At 46.5% G+C, this 25,799-nt stretch overlaps 1 protein-coding gene across 1 annotated transcript in view; it reads left to right on the top strand.

Annotated features, from left to right (window-relative positions):
* The window catches only part of Pacrg (parkin coregulated), a 372,815-nt gene extending 354,441 nt beyond the window's left edge, over positions 1-18,374 (top strand). Inside the window, exon 5 of the mRNA XM_042689735.1 lies at positions 17,704-18,374. Coding sequence (XP_042545669.1) covers positions 17,704-17,864 — 161 coding nt within the window. The 3' untranslated portion in view covers positions 17,865-18,374. The remainder of the gene's footprint in view (positions 1-17,703) is intronic.
* Positions 18,375-25,799: the final 7,425 nt, after the last annotated feature.

The following is a 25,799-nucleotide window of genomic DNA, read 5'->3' as shown; positions in this document are numbered from 1 at the left end:
GGCGCAAGGCCAGGACTCCCGCCCCTCCAGCAGGTCACCCTGAAGTGGACATTGCATTATTAATTATGAAAACATGCCTGGTAAATTTTAGTTATTAGCCACCCATGGCCAATGAGACAAAAATGATCTATGACTAAAGGGTCTAACTTCCACATGGGAATTGGGAGTTGAAGACCTGTTGTAATATGAAATGCGAGTCACAGTTTACAGACACACTCAAAAGTATTACAAAAATGTGAGATATAGAACCAATATAGACTTAGAGCATCATGCCATTTTTATGAGATTTTAATGATTTTTGGAAAATAAGTAAGGTTCTAGAAAAATTATGTTTTTAAAAACATGAATATAAAAGAGATAACTGTAAAAAGAAAATAATAAGACCCACACTTTGATACTCTCTTAGCCTCATATTAATATCTTCTATCACTTTCTGATCCTCCAGTTCCAACCTAGATTTTTATTATTTCTAAGATACTATCTAGCCTAAAAGCAATTACAGTATATGACCCAATTATTTCTTTAAGGGGGGAAAAGAATTGACTTTTTTGGTTAGAAAACTGAAGATATTTTAATGAAAATGATCTAAAACAAAAAATGCAATTGTGGTAAAAATAGATGGGGAAATTGTATTTCTTTGTATTAAAATATTTTTCATAAAACGTTAAAAATATATTAATGACAATTTAATCTCATATAAGAAAGTTAATCTGCTATAAATGTTGTTTTAAGAATGTTTATAGGAAATTGCATGGAATAAAACAAATTACGTCACTGTAGTTTGTATACCCCACAGAAATATTTTTATAAAACCATTTAAAAAGCATATTACAGTGTGGGGGCAGGGAGTCCTTAGGCTTAGTGAGGACAGAATCTGTGAGCAAGCCATTGCCACGGAGAAGCAAGCAAAATTATCAAAAAGCCCAAAATTTACATTTTAAATCAATCAAAGAAAGTCAGTTTGGTCTTAGTTTTTCCCAAATGTAAACCAACGTCTAATGGAAAAGAAAGAAATACTCTCCTGAACCAAATGCCATTTCTTTTGTAGGAATTTTTTTGACCATCATTTAAATTACATTTGAATTCTTACTAACTACAATTCCTTACCTGTAAATTCTACCAATCACAGTGGTTCAATGCTATAATTGTTAACTGATCGTTAATCTGACAGGTAATTCAGAAGCTATAGATGATTGGTCGATAGAGGTAGAATTAAGACAAAAGTTTTCATTTAGTTGAACAATACATACATTGCAAAGAAACATTTTTAAATGATGTTTTTTATCATCTTTAAATGCATCAGAGTTGATTTCTTGGTCAAAATACAAAGACATTTCGTTACTTCGCATATAGTGGTTCACACTTCATACTTAGCTGGACTTGCCCTTCTTCAAACCCAAGGAACTCATCTGTAAAATTGTGAGGAACAATAGCACCAACCTGACAAGAATGTTGGGGATGACTAAAAATTAAAACTAAACCACCTGCATGCACTAAGATACTTGGCACAGTGCCTGATACACAGTAGCATCAACATTTAGATCAGGTCATATAAAATTGATATTGCATAAGTAAGCCATGATTGGATATTGACAGTGTCATCCAGATCAATCTAATGCAAAGCTTTAATTACTATTGTAAGATGCATTGAAAAGAATTGGTATCATTTCAATCCACCCCAAATTTTTGTCGGCTCCATTTATTATTTTGTCTTGGATGGAGAGGAAAAATTTAATGGTGCAAAATATATTTAAGATCAAGCAATGCCCAGAGGTCAGGAGGTACCCCAGCCAGCAGCATTACTGGGTCAGTCGTAGGAAATGTCTGTCAAGTGGTTCAGCTGACAGTGCTGACTGGGAGGGAGCCCTGAGGAGTGGAGGAGGCCGAGGGGGACGTTGCAGAGACGTTTCCTTTAGGTAGACCTGAGATCAAATCCCACCTCTGACTGGAGCACAGGTTTGGAATCGTAGGGAGCATACCCTGAGCTCTATGAATTAACCCTCGAGGGAACTGAGAGAAACTAACGTGTCTCGGGTAACCCATCGCTCTCAGGCTTCTGACCAGGAGCTACATAACAGGGCAGTTTGTCTCATTCTTAGACCATATGCAAGAAGCCTCAGCCCCAACCTTAATAAAGAACATTAGGGCTGCCACTGGGTCTGTGTTTGCTGGTACATTCTAGCTGCTATCTGCATATCCCTGGAGGCACCCTGGCAAGAGGGATGTTTGAGAGGACCTTCTCCATCATCCCCAACAACTTCATCCAACCTCACAGAACGCTGAAAGGGCTGAATGAAGGGGACATGCCTAAAAGCATGCCTATCCGATGCTGGACCCCCTTTTCCTTCCAGGCCCCTTGCCACGCCCTGTACCCATGCGGTCCTGATGTACTCATCAGAAAGATTTCTTTATCAAAGCCCACACTGGCTCCACCTCCTGTGACCTGGATCAGGACGTTGACCCCACAGAGTCCCAGTGCCTCTGCCTCCTTCCGGTAACCTGTCCCCCACGCCACCCCCAGGAGGCCAGCAGCCAGTGTTCAGGAAGCATCCTTCCCACCACGCCACATGGAAGTCTACCTTTCTTCTGCAAGAAATCCAGACCCCAAAATCTATTTCTTTACAAACTTCCAAACTGCCATTCTGTAATTATGCAGTTTTTAAAAATAATAATTAAAAAAAGACATCTTAAAAAGTGAGGTAAAGCCAGGCACCAGTGGCTCACATCTGTAATCCTAGCTACTCAGCAGCTGAGATCTGAAGTTTAAGGTTCCACAGCCACCCAGGCAAGAGAGTCCATGAGACTCTTATCTCTAAGTTACCACCAAAAAGCCCAGTGAGGAACTGTGTCTCAAGTGGTAGAGTGTTAGCCTTGAGCACAAAAGCTCAGGGACAGCGCCCAGGCCCTGTTTGCCCGCCTCCCCTGCAAAAAAAAGAGGTGGGGGAGGCAGTTTAGTTCCTTTGAGCAGAAAACAATGTAATAGGACTTAAAGGAGTTTGGTATTTTGAGTAGCTTAATTTACCACCAGAATTTTTATCTTGGTAATGTTTTTTGAGGTTCAAGTTCAGTAATGCTTTACAGGATTGCTAGCTAATTTCAGAAAGATTCGGTCTTAGAGAGTAATGGCTGGAACACACAGTAATGCAAGCAGCCAGGAGAGTTATTTCTCAAATTTTATCATACATTGGTCTTTCAGATAGGGCAGTAATTAGACCTGCCAGTAGCTCCTCACTATGAGAAAAGTGACTTCCAGTGACTTACACTGATATCTGCAAGCAGCCTGCTTTTTCTTAGTTGATAACCTTATATCTTCTAATACTATAGCTACATGAAAGGAAGTTGAGGAGGAAGAAAGTAAAAGAAATAACCGGCTAACTCTGAACTAAAGATCACCATCTCTCAAAAAATTATATTTACCTTAATGAATTGAGTGGCTGTGTCAACTACAGGTTTGACTTTGCAATCGCCCCATGCCTATCAGAAATTCAAAATAATTTCCCAATGTTTGTTTTTAACTTTAAAACCCACTCTTCCTTTGGTGTTGTTCAAACCACTCAATGACATTCAGAACTTTCTTCCTGCTACTAAGCTTTGCTTCGTTAGTTGTGATAAGAGCATGTATTTTTCCTCTGTTATTCACTAAAGAAGATCTGCAGCTTCATCACCAAACCTTGCAGCAGAATCCACGCTGATGTGCTTATTGATGCCTAAGAAGAGCGTTGGCACACCCACCACAGCTCACCCTGAAGGCCACTGCCCTGGCTATGAAGGAGGCTCATGTTGCAGCTGTCTGCACTGTCCCCAGCCAAAGATAAACAGCAGACTTCAGTTTCCACTGCTACTGGTCTTTTAACCTTCAGTCTGAGGAATTGCTACATCTACATCCCCAGGTTTATCTTCCAGTACCTCCTGAGCTATCTCTTATCTATCTCACCCCCATCCTTCAGCTCTACTTCCCAGAGGTCAGGAGAATTAATTCCAGGTCACTTTTCATCTTTTAGGATTCCCATAGATTACAAAATACAGAAATACCAATACAAGTTTAAGCCAATAGTGGTCTATTGAAGAGTGTATGTTTAACAAATGTAGCAAGTACTTTCCATGCAAACCAAAGAAACAACTATGGCCTCACTTGTACACAATCCAATCGAAGATAACCCCAAAGTCTTATTTGAAGGGAAGGAGACTGTGGACCAGCTGGAGTCAGCCAGGCTTGATGGTACCTGAGCCCAGCGCTTCCCAGCATGACTGAGGAGCTGAAGTGATGGTAGCATGAGGAGGACTGTGTGAGAAGAGCTTGTGAACCTCACTCACTAGAAATGTTCCTCTTTCTGGAGTGATAATTTAATTACTCGAAATAATTGACTTTGTAATTTCCTCCGGACGGCTCATCACAGTCCCCAGGATTCCCCAGCTCCAGTGCACTGCCTGGCAGCTCCTTGGGCATCCCTAAAAGCACAGTGACTGCTCCAGCCACTTGTCTGCTCTCCAAAGGCATGTCCTCCATGAAGTCATGATCTCCGTGAAGCCATGACTTCCATGAAGCCGTGTCCTCCGTGAACTCCTGTCCTCCACGAAGCCATGTCCTCTCTGAAGTCATGCTATTTAAGAAGTCACGCTGCTCCATGAATACATTGCTGATTGTACACTAGGAAAATAACTCTTCAGACCTTCTTGACAACTCCTGGCCTTCCTGAGTGGCCACCTGAGACCACCTGCTAGGTAAAGGCAAGGAATAATAGAACTCAAGCAAAAGCCATAGCACAAATTTGTTTATTGCATCAGATCAAAAATAGTGCAAATTTAGAATAGACTTAATGTCTCAGAGTCAAGTAACTTAAACTTCTTCCACCCCATAGCTATGAAGCTGCCATTATGAACAATAATTTTGTACAATGTATATCAAGGTTAGAAACATGGACGTGATAAGTAGATAAAATCATGCACTGAGACGATTGTGCCAACCTCAAGCCTTTGTATTTGCTGTTCCTTCCAGTCTGGCTTCTTGCCCAGTTGGCATCTCCCACTTTCATGCGTGTCTCAATGTAGTTTTAGTTTTCCCAGGAGATACCAGGTAAAGGTGTATCCTTACCCTGTCAGGGAGATGCCAGGGTAAGGCCAAGAAATTAGATGAGCCCTCTGCCCAGTGCTCCACAGACCTCCTCTCAGGCTGCACAGGTCTGAGACCCAGGGCAGCTCAGCAAGTGCACCGCTTGTCTGTCAGGACATGTGCCCCCAGTTCCTTAGGGTCTGAGGCTGCTCTGCAAACATCAGACTCTGGAGCTGGGCCCTGGGCAGGAGCTGTGAGATCTGCCCCATCCTGAGGGAACTGCAGCCCTGACCTTGAAGAATTTGAAAGAGGAGGAAGAGTTCATGCTCCAAAGGCAAAGTAGCAATCCATGAAGTGCAGGTGGTAGATGTGGTGTGGAGATTTTAGCTGCAGTGTAAGAAGAGGAGGGGTCGGGGAGAGAGGGGTTTCTAACTGACTTCATCTCAGACCTCCCCCTTCCTGCAAGGACAGGAAAGGACAGGAGACATATGCTGTTCCCAGTCTTCTGACATAGCATCCTCCTTATGATCAGTGTTGAGCAATGGAACTGCTATGTTCCCTCCCTCCCTCCCCTCTCTCTAGTTATTTCCCTCATATAATGATATATATACATATAATAATACACATATAATGTATACATTGTACTAATTAGACATTCTTCATCAAAATATGAAATAAGGGAATTTGTATGTGGATTATTTTATGTGTATATATATTTTTTATTGTGAAAATACTGTACAGAGGGGTTACAATTACATGGGCAAGATGATGAGTACATTTCTTATCAAGCATTGTAGCCTCCTCCTTTGTTTCCCCTTATTGTATGTCTATTAAGCCCTACAGTAATGCCACAAGCTAAAGACCTCATTATGGCTGGAGGAACCACAATGGGAGATATCTGTGTAAAAGTAAACCCCACATTTTCCTGTCAAAGCAAGCCAGCAATCTCAGGAACTGGCTAATGGTGAGCAGTGCTCCTGAAATTGGAAAGACCAGGACTTTGCACAAACACAAATAAACATGGCTGCCAGCCCTTACCCAGCTAAGCCTGCCTGTCACTGGGGCAGGACCAACTTCTGCAGTCTAGAGGGAGACAAGCTGGCCATGTGAGCTTATGCAGCAGTGGCTCGCATAGAGTCCCACAAAGAGGATCTTGTTCAGGGGGCAAGGTACCTGCCTAGGCTAGAAAAAGAAACTGCAGCTAATGCTGGTCCTGTCCCAGGACAGGGGCGCTGCGGATGGCTGCCTCCACATCACCTGAGGACCACAGAGCTCTCTTCATGCATCACAAGGGAACCCATTTTATCAGAGAACGGGCAAAGGGTCTCTTGCTGGCATCCTATGGGCTATTCTTCCATCCCGTCCCAGAGGAGAGTTAAATTACAGACAGTCTGCCATTCTGCCGGATCTACGGTATTGATAAAAGCATAGCTGCGGTTGTAATTGTCAAAATTAATCAATAGCTCGTTATAGCATTACAAACACAGCACACACTCTCGTGCTGACCCTTGCATCATCCTGACTGCCTGTGGGAAGCAGGGGGGTCACGTGCAGCTAGGGGCGGGCCATCTGGGTTCTGGTGTGCTAGCATCCGTGTGGTTGGGACCTCCCCTAGGAGCCTGACATTTTATACCCACGCTGTCTTTGTCTCCATTCACCTCCACAAAATCCTGATTCAGAGAGAAGCAATTGGGTGCACCAAACTAGGAATTTGAGGAGATAAAAATGTAACTCAGGCAAATAACTATTCTTTATTCAAAAGTATCAAAAGTCAGCACATTTCATTTACCAGCACTTGTAACCAACTTTCCTGTTGATTCTTGTGCAAGCCTTGCTGTGCTGCTATTGCAACTTAAATAGCCACATTAAAATTTCCCCTGGACTTTAGAGGCCTCTCTCCCCACTCCCCCACTCCTTTTTTCGAAACCTCCTTGTTTCTCTCCCTCCCTCCCTCTCTCCCTCCTTATCTCCCCGTCTCTTCATTCTTTTCCCCCAACCTTGATTGGACATCAGCAGAGCTCTGAATAGTTATAAAAACCATGGCTAGGCAAGTTCCACTGTTTGGCCGGGGTGTGCCGGGGGCCACGTGAATGACACTTGACACATGCAACTCAGAGTAGAAGCTGATAAATGTTGATAGAGCTTTGAAAGATTTTTCAAGGTTATTTTAGACTGAGACAGTTATAAAAGGCTCGAAAGCTTTGACTCTACCCCTTTAATAGCAGTTAACTCACTTTTGCACAGCAGATTGCGTTGATTTGCTCATTAAATGTATGATTTTGCCATTGATTGAGCTCATTTGATGAGAAATAGTCCTACTTTCTAAACTCCCAGATAATGGCTTGGAAATATACTCACATCCCATGTCCATCAATTCATTTTAGAACTTGTGAAGAGTAGACACATCAGGGGAGCTGAAATATATCCCAGGTAATGGAGGAGCACCTGATCTGCAGAAATGATCTAAGGGTATGATGTGCTTCTTCATCGTAAGCACAATTAGGGAGTCTATTTACTATTTTAATAGGAGAGAAGTAAAAGCTCATGAAAGTATTTCACCTTCATTTTTATGCCCTGCTAGACCAGCTCTTACTTCCAAGGATTAGCTACATGAAATTCCCTGAGACGCAGGACACATGCATGTTCTTAGTGCTGAGCTCATGATGCAGATGGAAGACAAAAGGTCCAGCCAAGATGATCTGAGAAATGTAGACTGTGGGGAACATGAGCTACTGAGTTTGTGTTAGTAACATCTGTTAGAAATCAGAGGTTTCTTTTTCTACCTTTGTGCCTCAATTATAGAAAATCAAAACCAGCTCTGAAAATGGGTTATAGCTGCCATGATTCATGTTTCCTGAAAATAGAATATGGTGTTAACCACCACCAATGTGGCTCTTTTAAGCCATCTCCAACAAGGGTGTCTAAGCAGTTCAAATTATCTCGATGGGTTTGCATCACTCCTAAAAGCAGCAATCAGTGCTTCCTTTCCAATCCCAAGCACTTCTAGAGCTGGTTGAAAACGACTATGTCAGCGTGAAGGAAATTATATTAAACAGAATTTAATACATATATATATCCAGTGTCTCCTTCCTATTGGAACAAAGCTGATAATCACGTAAATGGGACATTCTGATTTTTCACTTTTGGCAAAGATTTTCTTCTCAAATTTAAGAATGATGCTGCAAAAACCCCACTTGAAGTCAGGAAGACATTGGAAAACATGAAACTACCTGGAAACAACTTCTTTTCTTCTGAGCTCAAACTCAGGGTCTGTGCTGTCAGCATCCTCCTGGTGGGGACATCAGGGCGTCTCTACTCCTCATTAGACCCACGAAATGCAGTTGGAAAATCATTTTTTAAAAAACTGCCCTGAAGGGAAACTAGAAACCCCACCCCCCGTCTTCCTCTCCCAGTGACCGGCACCAGCTCTATCCCCAGCCCCAGCCCCAGCCTTCCCACTTTGATTCATACACTTCCCAACATCTGAGCTTGACTTTGCCTTTTTATTTTTGCGGTGCAGGGATAGCGAAGGCTCATTCAGAGACTGGCGTGATTCTTACCTCTTCCCTTCTCATCTTCTTACCCATTCATGCCATCTGCAATCACAGGCTCTCCTCGTACCCCTGGGCATCCCTCCACCTAGCAATGCACCTCAGAGAGTAACTCTCGGGTGCTTTGTTCTCTTGTATCCATTGAAGCACTGCACATTGTAATACCAGTGCTAGAAGTAAGTGACCATACCTCCTCATAAATATAGGAGGAATGAAATATGAAATTAATCTACGAGTTCCTGTAGGTGACATGCCACGCTCTGCCCCCACCTCTCCCATGATGCCACGTGGCACCTGGTTCCTCTTCCTGTCCTTCCTGTCACCTTCTTGCACTCAGCAGAGCCCCGCCTCCATTTTTCTTTTCCCAAATTCCAGTATCACCAGCCGCGTGCGCCCCTTTACCAAGTCAGCCCACCTCTAGAGGCCTCATTTCTTTTCCATACAAGGGAGTGATAGTAGCACTTAGTTCCTACAGCTCTTCTTTGTTTTAAATGACCTAATCTGTAAGGGACCTTAAGTTCTTGTTGTTGTTACTCTACCATGAGATAAGACAGCAGGGAATAGATTAAAGTACACATCTAAGAACTCTCGGCTCTTGACACAGTCTACTCATTGAATCCTGTTGGCCAACAAGAAAATGAGATTAGTTACCACTTCCTAAGCTTGAATTCATTGATGATTGGCTTTATAGTTGTACTTATCCTGCACAGGGATAAATTGGTAAATCCATCTGTATTTCTTCATCTAACATGTATGTCACAGTAATCATTAATCAGAGAATTCCCTAACTCTCCTTACTTGTAATTTTGAGCTACTTTTTGTCAGTTGGAAATAGTTTTAAAAAATAAGCCAATATATTATTCCAAGGAATCATAAACTGTACTGACTTTATGTAACAGAGGATTTGGTAGTAGGTCAGCAAATGATTTGGGTTTTGACAGCGTTCTCTTCCTTAACTAAAATTAATTTCATAAACATTTCAAGTTTTGTTAGAACTTGATTTGAAAGCTGAATTGGATGTTTATGAGATTTGTGACTTACTTTGAAGAATTATAAGCAGTTGCTTTGTGATCGTTTTTGAATGAAATACAAGTCATCCATTGGATAACCATTATTTCCAAGACTCATTCCAAACTTATAGTGAGGTATTATAAAAAGTAGTGTTAGGATGGAGATGACTTGGGGGTCATCTAGAGTTCGCCCCTTACCACACAGAGGCAGTAACTGAGATCCAAAGGAAGTGAATGATCCTTCCATTGGCAAACAGCTTCAGAATTACGCATTCATCTGCATCCAATGTCATCTCTGTTGCACTGGCCACCATTATTACTGTTCTATAGAGAAAGCTAAACTCTATAGTATATTGTAGTTGGAGAACTATGGCTGTTTTTTAAAATTATCATTGTTTATCTGAGGGAAATTTAGGTATTGAATCAGTAGTTGGGCCAAGACTCATGGTTTCTCCAGTTCCACAAGTTATTGGTGACCCCACTCGGCAGCAGCAAAGGCCCAGGGAGCTCCAGTTGACGTGTATGCTCAGCTGGTCTCCTGCTTTCGTCCCCAGCTTCAGTGTCAGGAGAAGGAAAAGAGCGGGCCTCCAGCTGGGAACCTAGGGCTTACTTCAAAGCCTTCATCTTCAAGGGAGGAAATCTTGTGAACTTCATTCCTGTCAGCAAGATCTGAGAAGACGTGAAGTGTTTAGGCCCTTGGGCAGCTCCGGCCTGGTAGATAGGACGGTGATTATAAGTTTGGGGTTGCAAAGCCATTGCAACTTTGACTCATATACCCAGGGACCAAGATTTTGGAATTGTCTGTTATGAGGATCTAGGGAAAGCCTAATTCCAAGAAACACCTAGAACTCACAGTGAGGTGACATGGCATTATGATTAAGAGAGAAAGAGACGCTCTGCCAAGTTTTCTTTCAAAAAAAAAAAAAAAGAGAAAGGTCGTTTTTGTTATCACATTGGAAACTAAAGAAAAGAAAGAGAGAAGGAAGGAAGGCAGGAAGGAAGGAGAGAGGGAAGGAAGGAGAGAAGGAAGGAAGGAGGGAAGGAAGGAAGGAGGAAAGGAAGGAAGGAAGGAAGGAAGGAAACTAGTTCTTGTGGATTCCAAAACCAAAAGACCTCCTATGTACCCAAAGCTTTCTTACTCTGTGTAGGAAAGTGAATTTTGTCCTAGGTGCTTTCTTCTCTGTCCTGTCACTGCCAGAAAAGGACACACTGGACTTCTGGGCTCCACAGGTGTTTCCCCTGTGATTATCTACAGTTCACGGAGGAAACGCTTTTATTCTAGAATATGTAAACCTATTCTCATAAAGTAGATTGATACAAGCTAGCTCCTAGTATATAGGAATTTTCTGGCAATACAAATGTTGATACTTTAGGTGCTAAAGTCGAAAATGTTTTAAAAGATAGAATAAATCTGTATTTTTTATTCTATTTCCCCTTTTCTCCAAATTAAAAAGAAAAAAGAAACTTAGCTAGTCATGCCAGCTGGCAGCTGTAGTCTCAACACTCAGGGAAACTGAGGCAGGAAGCTCAATGAGCCTAGATGTCCAAGACCTTCTTAGACAACACAGTCAGGCCCCATTTCAAAAGGTATTAAAAAAAACAATGGCTCAAAAGCAAGCATTTCAAAACTCTAAAACATTATTATGCGTTTGCATTTGAGAGGTCTCATTAGGCCACTCTGTGATCCTCCTGCCTCAGCCTCCTTGAGTGCTGGAATTACGTATTCATTGCTTAAATAAGCAATTAGCACAAACAGGGCAGTCATCTGTTTTCTAAAGCCACTAAATCTAAAGGAAAGTCACTGAAAGGCATCCAGCAAAACATCTGCAATAGTTAAGTGTCTTCTGACAGTGGTCTGCCAGGACCGGCACCTAGGCCCCAGGGCTCACTTTCTTTTCCACATAGTTGCCATCACTATGACCGGTGAGTGATCAGTGCCACCGAAGGTCTTAGCAGGTGAAAATCTTTTTAGTTGGATCTTAGAGCTCTTGACATCTTTCAGTTAAGCACTTAAGAAGGCCCACCCATCTCACCAAAAATGCCTTTTCCATCCAGAAGGAACAATTGGATTTGTTCTGTATTTGCCAATTCTGCTCCATGTGGCTTCCATGAGCTTACCCTGCCACCACACCAGCGGGGAGGGGATTGCAGGGCCCCCCAGGCACCCCACACGGCGTGGGGGTGGGGGGAGGGGAGACAAGGCCCTACTGCACTTTGCTTCCTCCTGATGAACTTCGTCAAATTGGGGCCGGGGGCGTGGTCTAGATTCACCCTCAAGGGCTGTGTGTGAAGTGCTCACTCGTGACCACACACTTGCCACATGCAGTGGAAGCTGAGTTGACAGGAAGTGTCACCCACCCGGGTACCCGAGGCCTGCCTTTCACTGCGGTGGCCACCCAGCCTGCCTGGTGGCCAGTGCCGCCCAGGAGAAGGTGACCAGGCCTGTCTGTCTACTTACTCATCCACTATTTATCTGAGGGATTTCCTAATTCCTGTGCTTTTTCTTTTAAAGCATTCTCGTGTACTTAAGAAATGTGAACCACTTTATTTAAAGAGGTTGGTGAGTTCTAGTGCAAGTCAGAGCTTCTAGAAGTTAGTGTGTGGTGTGAGGAGAGGCTTTGAGTCATCCCTGGCCATTTCCTGATGGCTTCAGTTTTCCCGTGGGGCATTTCCTTCTGGAATCTGTGCTCGTGGACTTTGAAAGGCCTCCAGCCCTTGGGCCATCTCAGACATGAGCAGAGGTGGGACAGGCTGAGGTCTCGCTATGGACTGGTGACGCTGCCCACCTGTGCCATCTTGTCCCTCACTGAGAGCAGGAAATGTCACTGCCTCTCTCAGGACATGCCAGAAATCACAGAAATGCTTTTTTCCTGAACTCAGGCCTGTTGATTTCTTTAGCCAATGCCCAAAGGTACCAACAGGTTCCATCAGTGACTTCCTGTGTGTGGCATCCAGTGAAGAACCTCAGGATTGCTGCCTGAAGTAGGCACTTCCACGTTCAAGTGACTAAAACAAGACTGCCATCGCTACGTCAGTGCACTGCGGCTCACTGTTTGTCAGACATGCTTATGTGTACTATTGAAGAACAGGTTCCCCCAAACAGTGGAGTCCGGAAAGAACCCAGCTGTGGTGAAGGTCCCCTGAGCCTCCCAGGGGCCGGCTACACAGCCGTCACTGCTCTTCCTGGCAAGATAAGAGACTGGTGCCCGCCCGCCACAAGTGGGTACAGGTCCAGCGGCCAGGACCGCAGCCAGGGAGGTGCTCGGCCTCCGCAGGGGTGTCCTGGGCACGGGCACGGTCCCCAGGGTCCAGATGACTGCTGTGGCCATGAGAGAAGGTGGTGGCTTAAGCAACCTTAGCTGGACAGTATCAGTATGCTCCTGCCCCAGAAGGAAATGGTCTTGAGCTTTTCTCATGCTGCATTACCCTCCAGGGCCTCAGTGAGAGTACATTCTGCAGAGGGAAGTCTCCGCCCATGACCAGTGGCTGCCCTGCGGCCAACGCCAAGGGTTCTGGTGAGCCCCAGGAAAGAGCGCTCCGCTCCCGTGACAACAACATTGGCCTTTCTCTCTGGCTTTGTCTCCCTTGCCTCTGATTTTTCTCCTTCCGCCAGTCATCATTGTAACTAAACAAAGGAAAAGAATGAGGTTTCATACAGGCTAGCAGTTAAAAATCCATAGTGAGACTATTTCATCAAAACTCCCTGTTCCCCCAGTCAGCGAGGGCCTGTGTCCACCAAGGCACAGATCCGTGCGAAATAGAAATGTGTCTTATGCAACTGCCCTTTGCCGTGGCCCTGGGTGACAAGGTGTTTCCACCGCTGTTTCCCAGCCAAGAGCTGGCTTCTTGTACCAGGAGGATGGCATTTGGAGAGGGACTGGGCCCTCACCTTGTCCAGATCTGATCCTGATGGCATCAGAAGGAAAAGGCTTCCCAGTCAGGATGGTTTACCAAAGGTTTAAACAGAAAACAGAGCTTGCATACTTTTAAAGAGAGAAAACTCAGCATTCAGGGTGGTAAACGCGTTTCAAATAATCAGGGCAGCGGTTGCTTCCTGCATAAGTGCCTCTCAACAGCTCTGCACCCCTTGTTCTATTCTCTTTGCATGTCATCTTTTCACAACCCCAAGTCTGGTTTAAACCTTTGTTATAGCCTTATTTGTTTGGCTATAAATAAAACATGTCTTTTCCATCATCATCATATCTTTCTAGCTGCTGAACATAAAATAGACTCTAGCTTCCTAAATTGAAATGTCATCTTCCTAATCAGAATTGACTATTGTAAATAACCATCTGGTTGTTGTCTTTTTTTTAAGTGTCCTGTTCTCACAAACATACTTTCCGACAGCGTCATCCTTATTTTAAAATGGTGAGCTCAAACTAATCACTTCAATTTCAAGTTCTCAAAGAATCTGACAACCAGGCAGTTTTGAAATGGAGATCATATTACTCACCTGCCTCTCAACTGTGCTTGACACTCAGCTGTGCGTGTCATCAGTACAGCATGCTAAATAGCCATGGACTCTTTAGTTTTGGTCTTTTTCTGCCCCAAGGATTCACATTCCACAAGCACAAAAGATCTCAACTCCAACTTGCTTTCTGAATAAACAATTTCTATTCTGCTCTGTTCTTTCGTCTTCCGGGTTTATACACTGTTGAGAAACAAAAAAGCTACATAGCTTACTTACTCCCACAGTTTAAACATTTTTTACAAAATAAGAATATGAAATAAAACGGTGCCTGACACCGCTGTTTTCTGGATGGCAGTGGAAAAAACAGGGCGTGTTAGGCTTTCCATTGTGTGCAGACTTTCCAAGCGCCTACACTCACATCAGGAAAATATGTCTGTCCCATGTCCTATTCAGTTCTTGACCTTTGACTAATATCCCAACAAAGCCACCATTTATTACTCCTTGATATATTTGTCGTTGTCCATGGGAGCTGCACTGTCACCATTCAGCCTCACCACTGACTTTATTTTCCAGGTGCCACGAAGGGGTGGGTTCAGCTATGCCATGCCAACCTCCATCTATCTGCCACAGCTTCAGCCCATCAAAGATCACAAGTTGGTGTTTGTCAGGAATGGCATTTAGGGGGAAGAAGGACAAAAAGATAAAAGACCTTCGGGAGATTCTTCCCGCACTGATTAGGATCCGAGTTGCTGAAGTCATTCCTAGCAGATGCATTCTCTGCTATCTGTCTCCTTGTCACGGTGTTCTCACTGCTGCCTCTTTACCTGATCCATCTCAGATTCTTGAGCTGGCTAGTACTTACTTTATCCTAAATATCTTTTCTTATAATTGTAACCAACAGCAACCACAGCCTGCCAAACCCCTCCTCCTCCTCTTCCTTCTCCTCCTCTTGTGCCTCCTCCTCTCAACTCAACTCAGAAGGTACCGGAGAGGAGGACCACATAGATGCTCCCAAGTATAACCCAGAACTGTATCTTTCTGATGTGGGTGAGGAGAGAGGGAGAGAGAGACAGAGACAGAGGGACAGAGAGAGAAGAGGGGCAGAGGGAGAGAGAGAGGAGGAGAGGGAGAGGGAAGGAAAGCAAACCTTATTTTTTAAGTTACTTATTTATGTATTTGTCAGTCATGGGGTCTGGGCGCTGTCCCTGAGCTCTTTTGCTCAAGGCTAACACTCTACCACTTTGAGCCACAGTGCCACTTCTAATTCTCTGGTGTTTAATGGGAGATAAGAGTCTCACAGGGCTGGGAAGGTGGCTCAGTGGTAGAGCGCTTGCCTTGCATGCATGAGGCCCTGGGTTCGATTCCTCAGCACCACATAAGCAAAAAGAAAAAAGCCGGAAGTGGCGCTGTGGCTCAAGTGGTAGAGCGCTAGCCTTGAGCTGAAGAGCTGAGGGACAGTGCCCAGGCCCAGAGTTCAGGCCCCACAGCTGGACCCCCCCCCAAAAGAAAAACAGTCTCACAGACTTTTCTGCCTGAGCTGGCTTCAAACCACAATCCTCAGATCTTGATCCCTCACCCACCCACCCCCAGGATTACAGGTGTGAACCACTAGTGCCTGGCTAAGAAGGACCTTTTTGCCTTTTAAATGTGTTTTTATCTAGCTTTGGGGTTAGGTTATTTTTGAAGTGGTCTTTTTAATTTTGCTCAGAAACAAGAACACCATTTTATTCAAATTCTTTTTCTTTTTTCTTTTTTTTGGTCCAGTCATGGGGCCTGAACTCTGGGCCTGGGCGCTGTCCCTCAGCTCTTCAGCTCAAGGCTAGCGCTCTACCACTTGAGCCACAGCACCACTTGTGGCTTTTTTCTTTTTTTTCTTATGTGGTGGCTGAGGAATTGAACCCAGGGCCTCATGCATGCAAGGCAAGCCCTCTACCACTGAGCCACCTTCCCAGCCCCTCAAATTCCTTTTCTCTTAGTTGTTTTGTACTATAAATATGGCTTAAACAAAATATATATAGATATACATTGTATACATTTGTGTATTTTAGCTAATCAACTGCTCTGTAAATCAGACTTTAAGTTGACTTAAATCCAGCTTACTATGTGGTAGCGAGAAGGCCTCTATCATGAAAAAAAATGATATTATACATAATTTTCCATTCATTTTTAGTAAAAATGAATATACTATACAGTTTCATGGTTCAAAACATATTTCTTTTTGAAAATTATTTGTATCTCTGCCTGCTTTCTCCTCACAAGAGAAATGAAGTGGGATGGCGATTCACCATCTCTGTGTCATCAGAGACAGTGTTGTTTCTCAAAAACGTTTGTGGAAAAATCAAGTGCAAGGACTACTTCTCTGTGCAGTGTTGGATTACAATCGTCGCATTTATTCTGGTCTGAACCATTACCCAACCTTTGTGAAATGTCCCAAACAACAGAGAGAGAAACTGAAACCATTTCAGCCTCTCCACGTTTTATATCCAAACCACCTCAACGTCGTAAGGCTATATTTGAAGCATGAGCCAAACAAGCCCCCTGCGTGCAGGTCCGTCCTGGCTGTCATGTGCTCACCCGCCCCGTGGCATCCGTGGGGCCCAGCTCGCGCCGCCTCATCCCTCCGGCTCCTCGCAGCCCCGCTTGCCTGTCCTACGTCACAAATGAGACAAGCAGCATGGCTATTCTGTAGAGACCCAGCAATGGCTTGCCTCTGGGGAGAGGAACGTTCTGAGAGCCCCCGGGATCCGTGCAGCAGAGCGGCTGCGATGCCCGTGTGCGGCCCGGACAGCGTGCAGGGCTTCTAGTCGGGATGGCACACCTGGGACCACCCTTGCCAGATACCCATGCTCTGATAATTCCACCCGCCACCTCGGGGTCTGGGTGCCATTAGGGCTCTCCATCCATGCGGCCAATGGCTGAGGGGGATTGAGAAGGTCAGGTGCAGGCTCCTGCGGCATCGGAGGACTTCCTTTCCTTGGAGAATGTGTGAGGCCGCCACAGTGGCCGTGCCAGGCTTGGGTGGCTGGGTCTTAGTCGTGACCACCCTGAGCTTGAAGATGGAAAAATGAGCAGCGACACAAACTCCATGGGGTGCCATAACTGAGAAGGGTCCTCCAAAGATCCCGTGGCGGCTCAGGAGTAGCAGCCATGGCAGAGACCGGGGTTCCCACCCACAGACGTGCAGCCGGGAGGGAAATCACCACAGTAACCGAGTCCTCGTCCCCGGTGCCCACCAGAAAAAGAGTTCACCACTGGTACACAAGTGGCAAGTCGCAGGGAAGGGCTGAGCTCCTTCGAATGCTTGGGCCCATGGCCTGGCCTGATGATAGGCCACTCCTTCTACACTCTGCTCAACTGTGATGTTGAAAAGCCCCAGCCCAAGAGAATGCTCTGAGCAGTAGTCAGAAGGAAACCCAGAGCCCCAACCGGAGGTGTCTTAGGGACATGATGAACCTCTCTCCTTGTTTCTTCACTTTAGATTCTTTTCATCAGTTCTTCCCTGGGGTCTGGTATTTTTGTAAAGTTATAACCGGTCCTAAATCTCAGCAAGACCACAGAAAAGCCTTATCTGTCGGTGTTTCCTACTAAGTGTTCAGACGAGTCATACCTGGACCAGTGGGTGGGACTAGAGGGGACCCTTGCCCAGAAGTAATGGCCTCTTTGTATGTTTGCCCGAACCAGTGAACTCCGGAGACGGCATTGACTACAGCCAGCAGAAGAGGGAGAACATCGGGGACCTGATCCAGGAGACCCTGGAGGCCTTCGAGCGCTATGGAGGGGAGGATGCTTTCATCAACATCAAGTACATGGTGCCCACCTACGAGTCGTGCTTGCTGAACTGACAGCGGCCTAGGCAGGACAAGAGGAAGGCGTCCTCCTGGGCGGCCAGGGTCTGTGTCTGCCACTTTTGGCATCGGATTCCTTGTGACTTCTTACAGCTTTCTTCCTACAGCTGGTAAAATAGTGGCTTCTGGGCCATTGGACTGTTAGCCCTATTGAGAGCAAGGCTTTCCAATACATAAATAGTGCCTGTTTCTTAGATTACAATAGTGTACTGTGCTTATTTGTTCTATGAGAAGAATTGCTGCTTTCTATGGCTCGGATGGAGGCAGGAGTCCGAGTTAAACCTTCAGTTGTATGGACAATAAAGCTATAATTTTCATACGCAATTCAGCAATTGCTGTGCTGTGTCTGCCTGCCCTGAGGATGATGTCAGGGGCCGTGAGGGGAGAGTTTGTGCTGACCACTTAATAGGTGTTTGTCATGGAAGAAAGGCATCGGTTCAGGCGCGCCTCTCTAGCAGCTGTGCGGAATAATGTGCTTTGACATTCAATAAAACTGTTGAATCTATATTCCAATTACACCAGGAAATTTTTGCAGCCCATTCTAACCTCAGCTATAAGCATAATTAACGCTGCTGGCTGAGCAGGGGAACTGGGTTCCGGGGCCGGTCTAGTTGGGATGTGGTGGAGGTATGGAGGCTGGGCAGGTGGGGTCCAGGGGCAGGCAGGGGCGAGATCTGAGTTTGCAAACACAGCCTTAGACACAGGCCTCACTTGTGCTCGTCCCCGCACAGAGCGACACAGGACAGCTCAGACTCGGCATGCTACTGACAAAACCTTTCCCTGAAGTTTGTGTAGGGCTCCGAGTCACTAGAAAATGGCTGACGGGTATGATGCTCTTTTGAAACCGTCAAATGTTTCCTTCTCCCCGCCCTCCACCTCCTCCCTCTGGATGGATGTTTCTCAAGCACCATGCAATGAGTCTGATGGCAATAATTCAGACCTTTATTGAGGCTGCAGAAAATAAAAAGACAAAAACCATGTACTTTTTCATTCATTGGAGAAAAATTTTTTTAACTGGCTCAGCGTGAAGCCTGACTGCAGGGCAGTCAGCCTTGGACAGTGGCTGCTCAGGCCTGCCAGACAGAGAGCTTGGGGCGTTTGAAACTCAGCCCAGAAAACTTCATAAAGACAGAACACTGACTCTGCACACCTGAGAAACACATCAGGGCACAGAATGTGTAGCCTGAAGTAGCTCATTTCCGTAGCAAAGCGCAGTTTCTGCATAGTGGTGAAGAAAGGAAATGTGTTCCTTCATTCACTGAGTTCTGGCTTCAACCTATTGGCACTCGTTATGTAAGGCACAAGTTTCCAAAGGCAAACACCAATGCTGTAAAGTAGTTCATTATCATTCTCCCCCTTATTACATATGAAATTTAGCATTTAGACATTCCCACCTCGTTTTGGTGAGCATTTTTTAAAAAGATAAACAGATGCATGATCAGGCAGGACAAACAAGCCTTCCTGTATCACAGTTGGAGAAGACAGAGTTGAACAGAGACAGCAGCAGATAAAGGTAGATTTTTCTCCAGCCTGGGGTCCCAATGAATCCGTCTGCTGTGCCCCTGGCATTGGTGATGCGTTGGAAGGGGACACCAAAGTCCACAAAAGTACCACATAGAGTGCCGTGGCAGTTTAGTGCCTGCGAGTGACCCCGGCCAGGCTCTGTGAGGAGATCACATAAAGGCAGGCCTGGACGCTTTTCTTTGTCATACTCATGAGAAAAACAAACAGAAAGTTGTCTATCGGAGAACAAGAAGACCCCAGCCATCCCCCCTCTCTCTGACAGGGCAAGTGCAAGTCTTTGAAGGGCTCAGCAGATTCGGCCCCCAGCTTGGATCTTCCAGGCGAAGCAGTATTGCCTGGTGCCAGGGTCGGCTGCTGCCTGTCGCTCGGGGATCTCTGGGAGGCCTGAGTCTAGCTATGTCTCATGAGGCCCATCTGGACCGGGTGAGGTCTCTGACTCCATCACAAATAAGACTTGTGTTTAGAACCCAGGCCATGGAGACAAAGACACCAGAACTTTCCTAGCCGCCTGGAAGTCCCCCCAAGGCACCACCAAACCCATGACGGGCCTGCCTGCCGCACTTTTGGAGGGACTGCAGGAGGGATTATGGCCTGCTCGTATCTGAGGAGCAGCACAAACTGAAATGATTGCCTCTTGAAAATATTAATTCTGAACTGAAAACTTCCCAAACCAGCTTTGATGTCCTCAAGTCTTTCCACAGCTTGCCTTTCTGAGTTGGGAGAAGGTTTGGTGTTGATCAGAACACCTCTGAGAGCTAACTTACAGAAGCCAAGCCTGACTCTTCCTACGGCTTCGTCCATGTCGATGCTTGCTATACCTCCCTGGGCTCTTCTGGACTCATCATCACTAACATCTTGACAGCTGAGAGGCTCCAAATTGGGTCTTCAAGGAGCTATATCCCGGAGACGGCCATGAACCCTGCCTAGGTGCACGTGTCCACTCTCCACGGTGGCTGCAGCCGGCTGCTCTGTGAACAGTTTTCTCCAGGAGAGTGATCCATTCACCAAGGCTGGCCCAGAACAGGAACTACAGCTCCAGCAAGCTAATGTTAGCACGGACTGAGTTCCCGTCCACACGGGTCCCTGTGTGCCCACACACCACCTGGGTCCAGGAAGGCCCTTTGAACTCCTGTGGCGTCCACATCTGACAGGGAGCCAGGTGGGGAGAGGCCCACCAGATGCCGCTGTGTCTGCCGTGGGATCCCACTGGGGGCTTGCTGTGGAGATACCAAGGGCCCAGCTTCCTTCCCAGGTGCATCAGGATAGAAGGGCCTTCCTGAGCTCAGCCAGCTTCTTGTTGCTTTCGAGTTAGGCTTTCTGGCAAATCTACAGGCACGAAACACAGTTATCTTTGCTCAGATGGGGAGCCTGAGGCCGGGACCCTGTCCTCTGAGTGGGAAAGGCTCTGCCGAAGTGAGCCACCCCCACCCCCCGCCACTGGATCTTTGCTACCCACAATGGCTTTTTAGTTTGCTTTTGTTTTATTTTGGAGACAGAGTCGCTTACTTAGGCTGGCCTCAAACTCGGCCTCCGGCCTCCACTTCCTGAGTGGTAGGACGGCACGTGTGTGCCACGGTGGCCGTCCTCAGCACGACAGGATAGAACAGAAGGAACCGTGAGCACCTTCCTGCCCTGCGCCAGGGAAGGAAGGATGCGAGCAGGCTTGGCTTGACCACGAGCCCTTCCCAGTGAAAAATGACTCTAGAGACACCTCCTTTCATCGTGGGCTCTTAACCGTGTGGATGGAAATGCACAAGTCAGGGATTGTTTGGGACGCCAGTCGGGCCCTCCAGTTCAGGGCTGCTGACGTCAGTGATGAGGAATGAGGCCCCGCGTGGTCTCCTGGCCCTCAGGGAGGCCGCATAGTAGTGTTTTGCTCACACACTCTTACTCCATTTTTGATATAGCTTGGTTCTCATTTGACGTAATTAGCCAGGCTCCATAGACAGCTAGTGGTGTGGACGGTACGACAGCAGAAATGCTCTTTACGTGTTGGTTTAATTGCATCTCTGTTTCAATGGTTGACTCTTGCTTTCCCCAGTGGGACTAGTTTTTAAGGTACTTGGATTCTCCATTTTTACTTTGCCAACTTTCTGTAAGCTGAAAACTGGGTGAAAGGATTTTTTTCTATTTCTGTGCTTTTGATAAGTGTGAGGATTTATTACTTTAGTTTCTTTCTTACTTAGAAACTATTGAGTAATATCGCTTAGCTTTGCCTTAAGAATTCTTTGGAAGCTATGCACCCTACACCAAGATAAGTGCACACACCACAGTACTCTGACAGATGCTCTAATCCTCACCCACCAGCCCCGGTAGGAACCCTTGCCTTTGAAGGAACCCAGTTTACCCACCAAGAGAAGGGACAAGAGGAGCACTATGTGCTGGCTTCATGACAGAGGCCCAGGCAGACTCGAGGTGATCGGAGGGACAGCCTGTGGCTGGGCGGCTCATGATGCTCAGACGGGCATGCCTTCTGTCTCTTACTGGACTGCTTGGCCTAACTTCTCAGCCCCAGACCCAGGGCTGGGCCTCATCCTCCTTCTCTCCCCACCACAGCCCTTCCAGGGCCTTGCTTCAGGCTCCAGTGTCCCCAGTAACTTACTTCTGAATCCCAGGCTGCAGCTGCCTGCTGCCCACCAGACATTTCCACCAGGATGTCTAGGAGCTTTATTAGACCAGATCTGTGGAAACAAAGCCTGACTCACACTACTTGATTTTCAATCCACCACCACCACTACCACCATCACCATTACCATCATCACCACATCGCCACCACCACCACCATCAACCATCATCACCACAATTACCATGACCACCACCACCACCATCACCACCACCACCACCATCACCATCACCATCATCACCACCACCACAACCCCAAGTTCAAGCCAAAAGCCTGAATCACTCCAGACTCTCCATTTCTTTCATATCCAAACCAAACCCCTATAAGTCCTACCTGCTAAACCTTCAAAATACATTTGTATCAGACCACGCCCTGGCTCCATCTCCCTGCAGGGGTGTCCTTTACATGAAGCCAGTAATGCCTTAAGCACAACCCTCAGAGTTCCTCCCGCACCCCAGCAATCAGACAAACTCCATGTCTCTTACTGTGGACCCTGTGTGGCCTGAGCCCCAAGGTCTGGCTCCTCTGAGCTGTTCCTCCTCCCCCTGGCTCCCATTCTTAGGAAAGCTTTTCTGAGTCCCTCAGCTTTCACTCTATATCCATGCATTTGCCTTCACTACATCCAAACATTGACCGTGTCTGCCTGCTGTACCGACTCACTTGCTGATGACCTGAGTGCGTAAGTGACTGTGGGCTGACTTGAGGACAGGAGCTTCGCGGTGCACAGGGCCAGCCCTCGTTAGACGTCTGTGGGATGAATGATCGAGGCCTCTCCCAAAGCTGCAGAGACCATCTTCTGTTCAGCCAGTGTTGTCGGGCAGAGCTAGGGCACACTGCTGTATGCCGTAGGCCCTGCTTCCTCCTGCCATGGTGAGAGGACTCCCCACGGCTCCGGCTGCCTCAGAGACTGGAGGAAGGGTTACCAGCCCGCCGTGAGGCTCTGCCCAGACGCTCACTCCCAGCTCCTGTCAACCCAAGAGGCCCAGGGGGTCTCCATTGATCCTCCTTCCAAACCTGGCCACTCCCGCAGGTTCCCATCAAGCCCCAGCGCTCATCTGGGAAACTAATTTAATATCAGCTCTAGGAATAATAGAAAAGCTTCCGCTTCTTTCATCAGGAAGATAACTAGATTGTCCTCAATCTAGAAGGTACAATAGGTGTACCTTAGAAAAATATAGTTTAAACCAATCAGGAAAAAGCCACTTCCACAACTATCATCTGCGCTTCAGCATTATCAAGAAAAAAATTTAAAAAGCTTAGAAGTCTCACTGTTCGGATAAGGCATTTCCAAATAGTCACTCTAACAGTGGTCTTTATAGTTGAAACTTTTAATAAGATGAGTCTGTTATATTAATACAGAAAAAGAACTTTGTAGTGAATGCTCAAAAGTGCAAAGAATGCAGCTCAGCTGACACGACGTATGCACGGCTCTGTCCGCCCGTTGCTCTCACGAGTGCGATGCCTGTGCTGACATTTTCTCCACAGGTCCGCGTCGCTGTGGGTTGGTGAAAGCAACCTACAGCTCCAGCTATGCCCGTACCCAGCCCAACCCACGTGCCATTGATTCCTCGAGAAGCATAATGGGGCCATTCTAGAACCCAGGCCTTAAATGGCCTTTCTGTCTCCTCCCTCGTGCATCTGGGGCAAGGAACATTAAATTAACATGCAGCCAGAAAAAAAATGTCCATAAAGAACTATATTGACAAAAAGGTAAATGTGTAACAAGCCTTCCATGGCTCCATTCAGGGGTGGGTAATGCGTCTGAAGAGGAGGATTTTTACAGCTCTCATAGGAATTCCCCACGTTCAAAAGAATGTTTTCGGTTTCAGGAGAATCCAACTGCAAAACATTCCTGGACCATGACAGTCTTTGCCCCCATCTGATGTTCTGTGGGGGGCCTTTGTTTGTGGGGGGCTGGGGGGGGACATACTCCCGCCATCAAGGTGCAGCGGCTTCAAATGCTGCTTTGTGGAGGTATAGGGGAGACTTGGGGAAGCGCCCAAACCATTCACCTGGCCAGGCCCACATCCCTTAGCAAATGCCCAGCGCCTCACAAAGAGGCTGAAGAGTCCTGACTCATACAGGCTTGCCCAGGGAAATAGCTGCAGGAATTTACAAAGCAGCTTGGCAGTGCAGAGTGGCTCTGCCTCCTGCCCAGGGGCCAGCGAGGGCTGCCACAGGGCTCAGGGCCTGCCCGCCCGCAGCCCGGGCGCTCACGGGGGGACACACCTGGAAGTCCAAGGAGGCAGGGTAACAGATGACCAGCACAGTTCTCACAGATCAAACAGCGCACTGTCAGCCCCAGGATTAAGAGTTAAAATCGGAATCTCAGCACCTACACACAGCAGGGCTATAAAGCAAATAGACGGAGGTCTGGGGGAAGGGGTGTGGGTGAAACCTTGTCGGATGCTAACTGAAAGGGAGAGCAGGGCCCTGTGGATGCACAGATTCACCACATCAGCCTTAAACAACAAGATGTCACTCCAAACCAGAAGACAGGGACTGGCTGTGAGGTGAGGGCTCAGGTCAAGGTCAGTCTTTTTTTTTTTTTTTTTTTTTGGTCAGTCGTGGGGCCTGAACTCTGGGCCTGGGCGCTGTCCCTCAGTTCTTCAGCTCAAGGTGAGCGCTCTACCACTTGAGCCACAGTACTACTTCTGGTTTTCTGAGTGGTTTATTGGAGATAAGAGTCTCAGAGTTTCCTGCCCAGGCTGGCTTTGAACATGATCCTGAGATCTCAGCCTCCTCAGTAGCTAGGATTACAGGCGTGAGCTACTGGTGCCCAGCTCAAGGTCCATCTTGAAACTAGAGCTCCACTACTTTCTCTGTAGACAATGTGGATCTTCTCAGCCTCAGTTTCTCCATCTGAAAAAAAAGTGGGAAGAAAGCATTGAGACTCAAGGCGGTGGTTCCTAAAATGCATTTGACACTTTACCTGAGGTCTCATCTTTCCATAGAAGACATCCAGAGCATAGAAATGAAAATGATAAAATGGCATGTGTGTTTGTGGTGCATATGTGTGCAGGTATGTGCAGGTGTGCATGGCTGTGGTGTACATGTGTACAGGTATGCATGGCTGTGGTATGTATGTGTGCAGGTGTGTGTGTGTGTGTGTGTGCAGGTATGTGTGTGAGTTTTCCATTGCTAGTCAGAGTCCACACCAGGCAGGAGTGATGAGGACTATTTGTTTATGACTGAGAAGATCGTGGCATGAAACTGAATTTTCCCCCTGCATTACACAGCCATGCAGTGGTTTTTGGTGTTACTACAGGACACCAGGGAAGGTTTATTTTTAGCCACATCACACACAGTCTCCATCTCTTTGAAGTTTGTTTCCTCAGCGTTTTATTGGTGAGAATGTCAGCTTGGCTCAGTTCACCTCCAGAGATGTGGGGCCTGCTTTTACTCACAGGGGTCCCTAACTCTCGGTCACATCAGAGGTGTCTGTCTTTCCCTCTGTGTCCCACAAGACCCTCCTCAGTCCGCTGCCCGATGAACACTTATAGCTTCTAGAGAAACCCAGACACCAACCAGGGTAAAGATGGGCTCGAGGGTGAGATTGACTGACTTCCTTGATGTTTAGTTTGTTTGTTTTGTTGAGTGGAGACCTCCCTCTTTGACTCGAACTCATGACACTCCCACCTCAGGCTCCCCGGTGACTCCGGCTCCGGTGCTGGCAGTTCAGGAACCTCCCAGTGGACTTTACTATCACACCTGGACTTGTACTTCTATCTCCTGAACACTGTAACATGCCTTCTGAACTACACTAGTGCTATTTGCTTCATTCA

The sequence above is a fragment of the Dipodomys spectabilis genome, unplaced genomic scaffold (assembly GCF_019054845.1).
Source record: "Dipodomys spectabilis isolate Male_0828 unplaced genomic scaffold, ASM1905484v1 ptg000126l, whole genome shotgun sequence".
Lineage (NCBI taxonomy): Eukaryota > Metazoa > Chordata > Mammalia > Rodentia > Heteromyidae > Dipodomys > Dipodomys spectabilis.
This window is presented reverse-complemented; position numbering and strand designations above follow the sequence as displayed.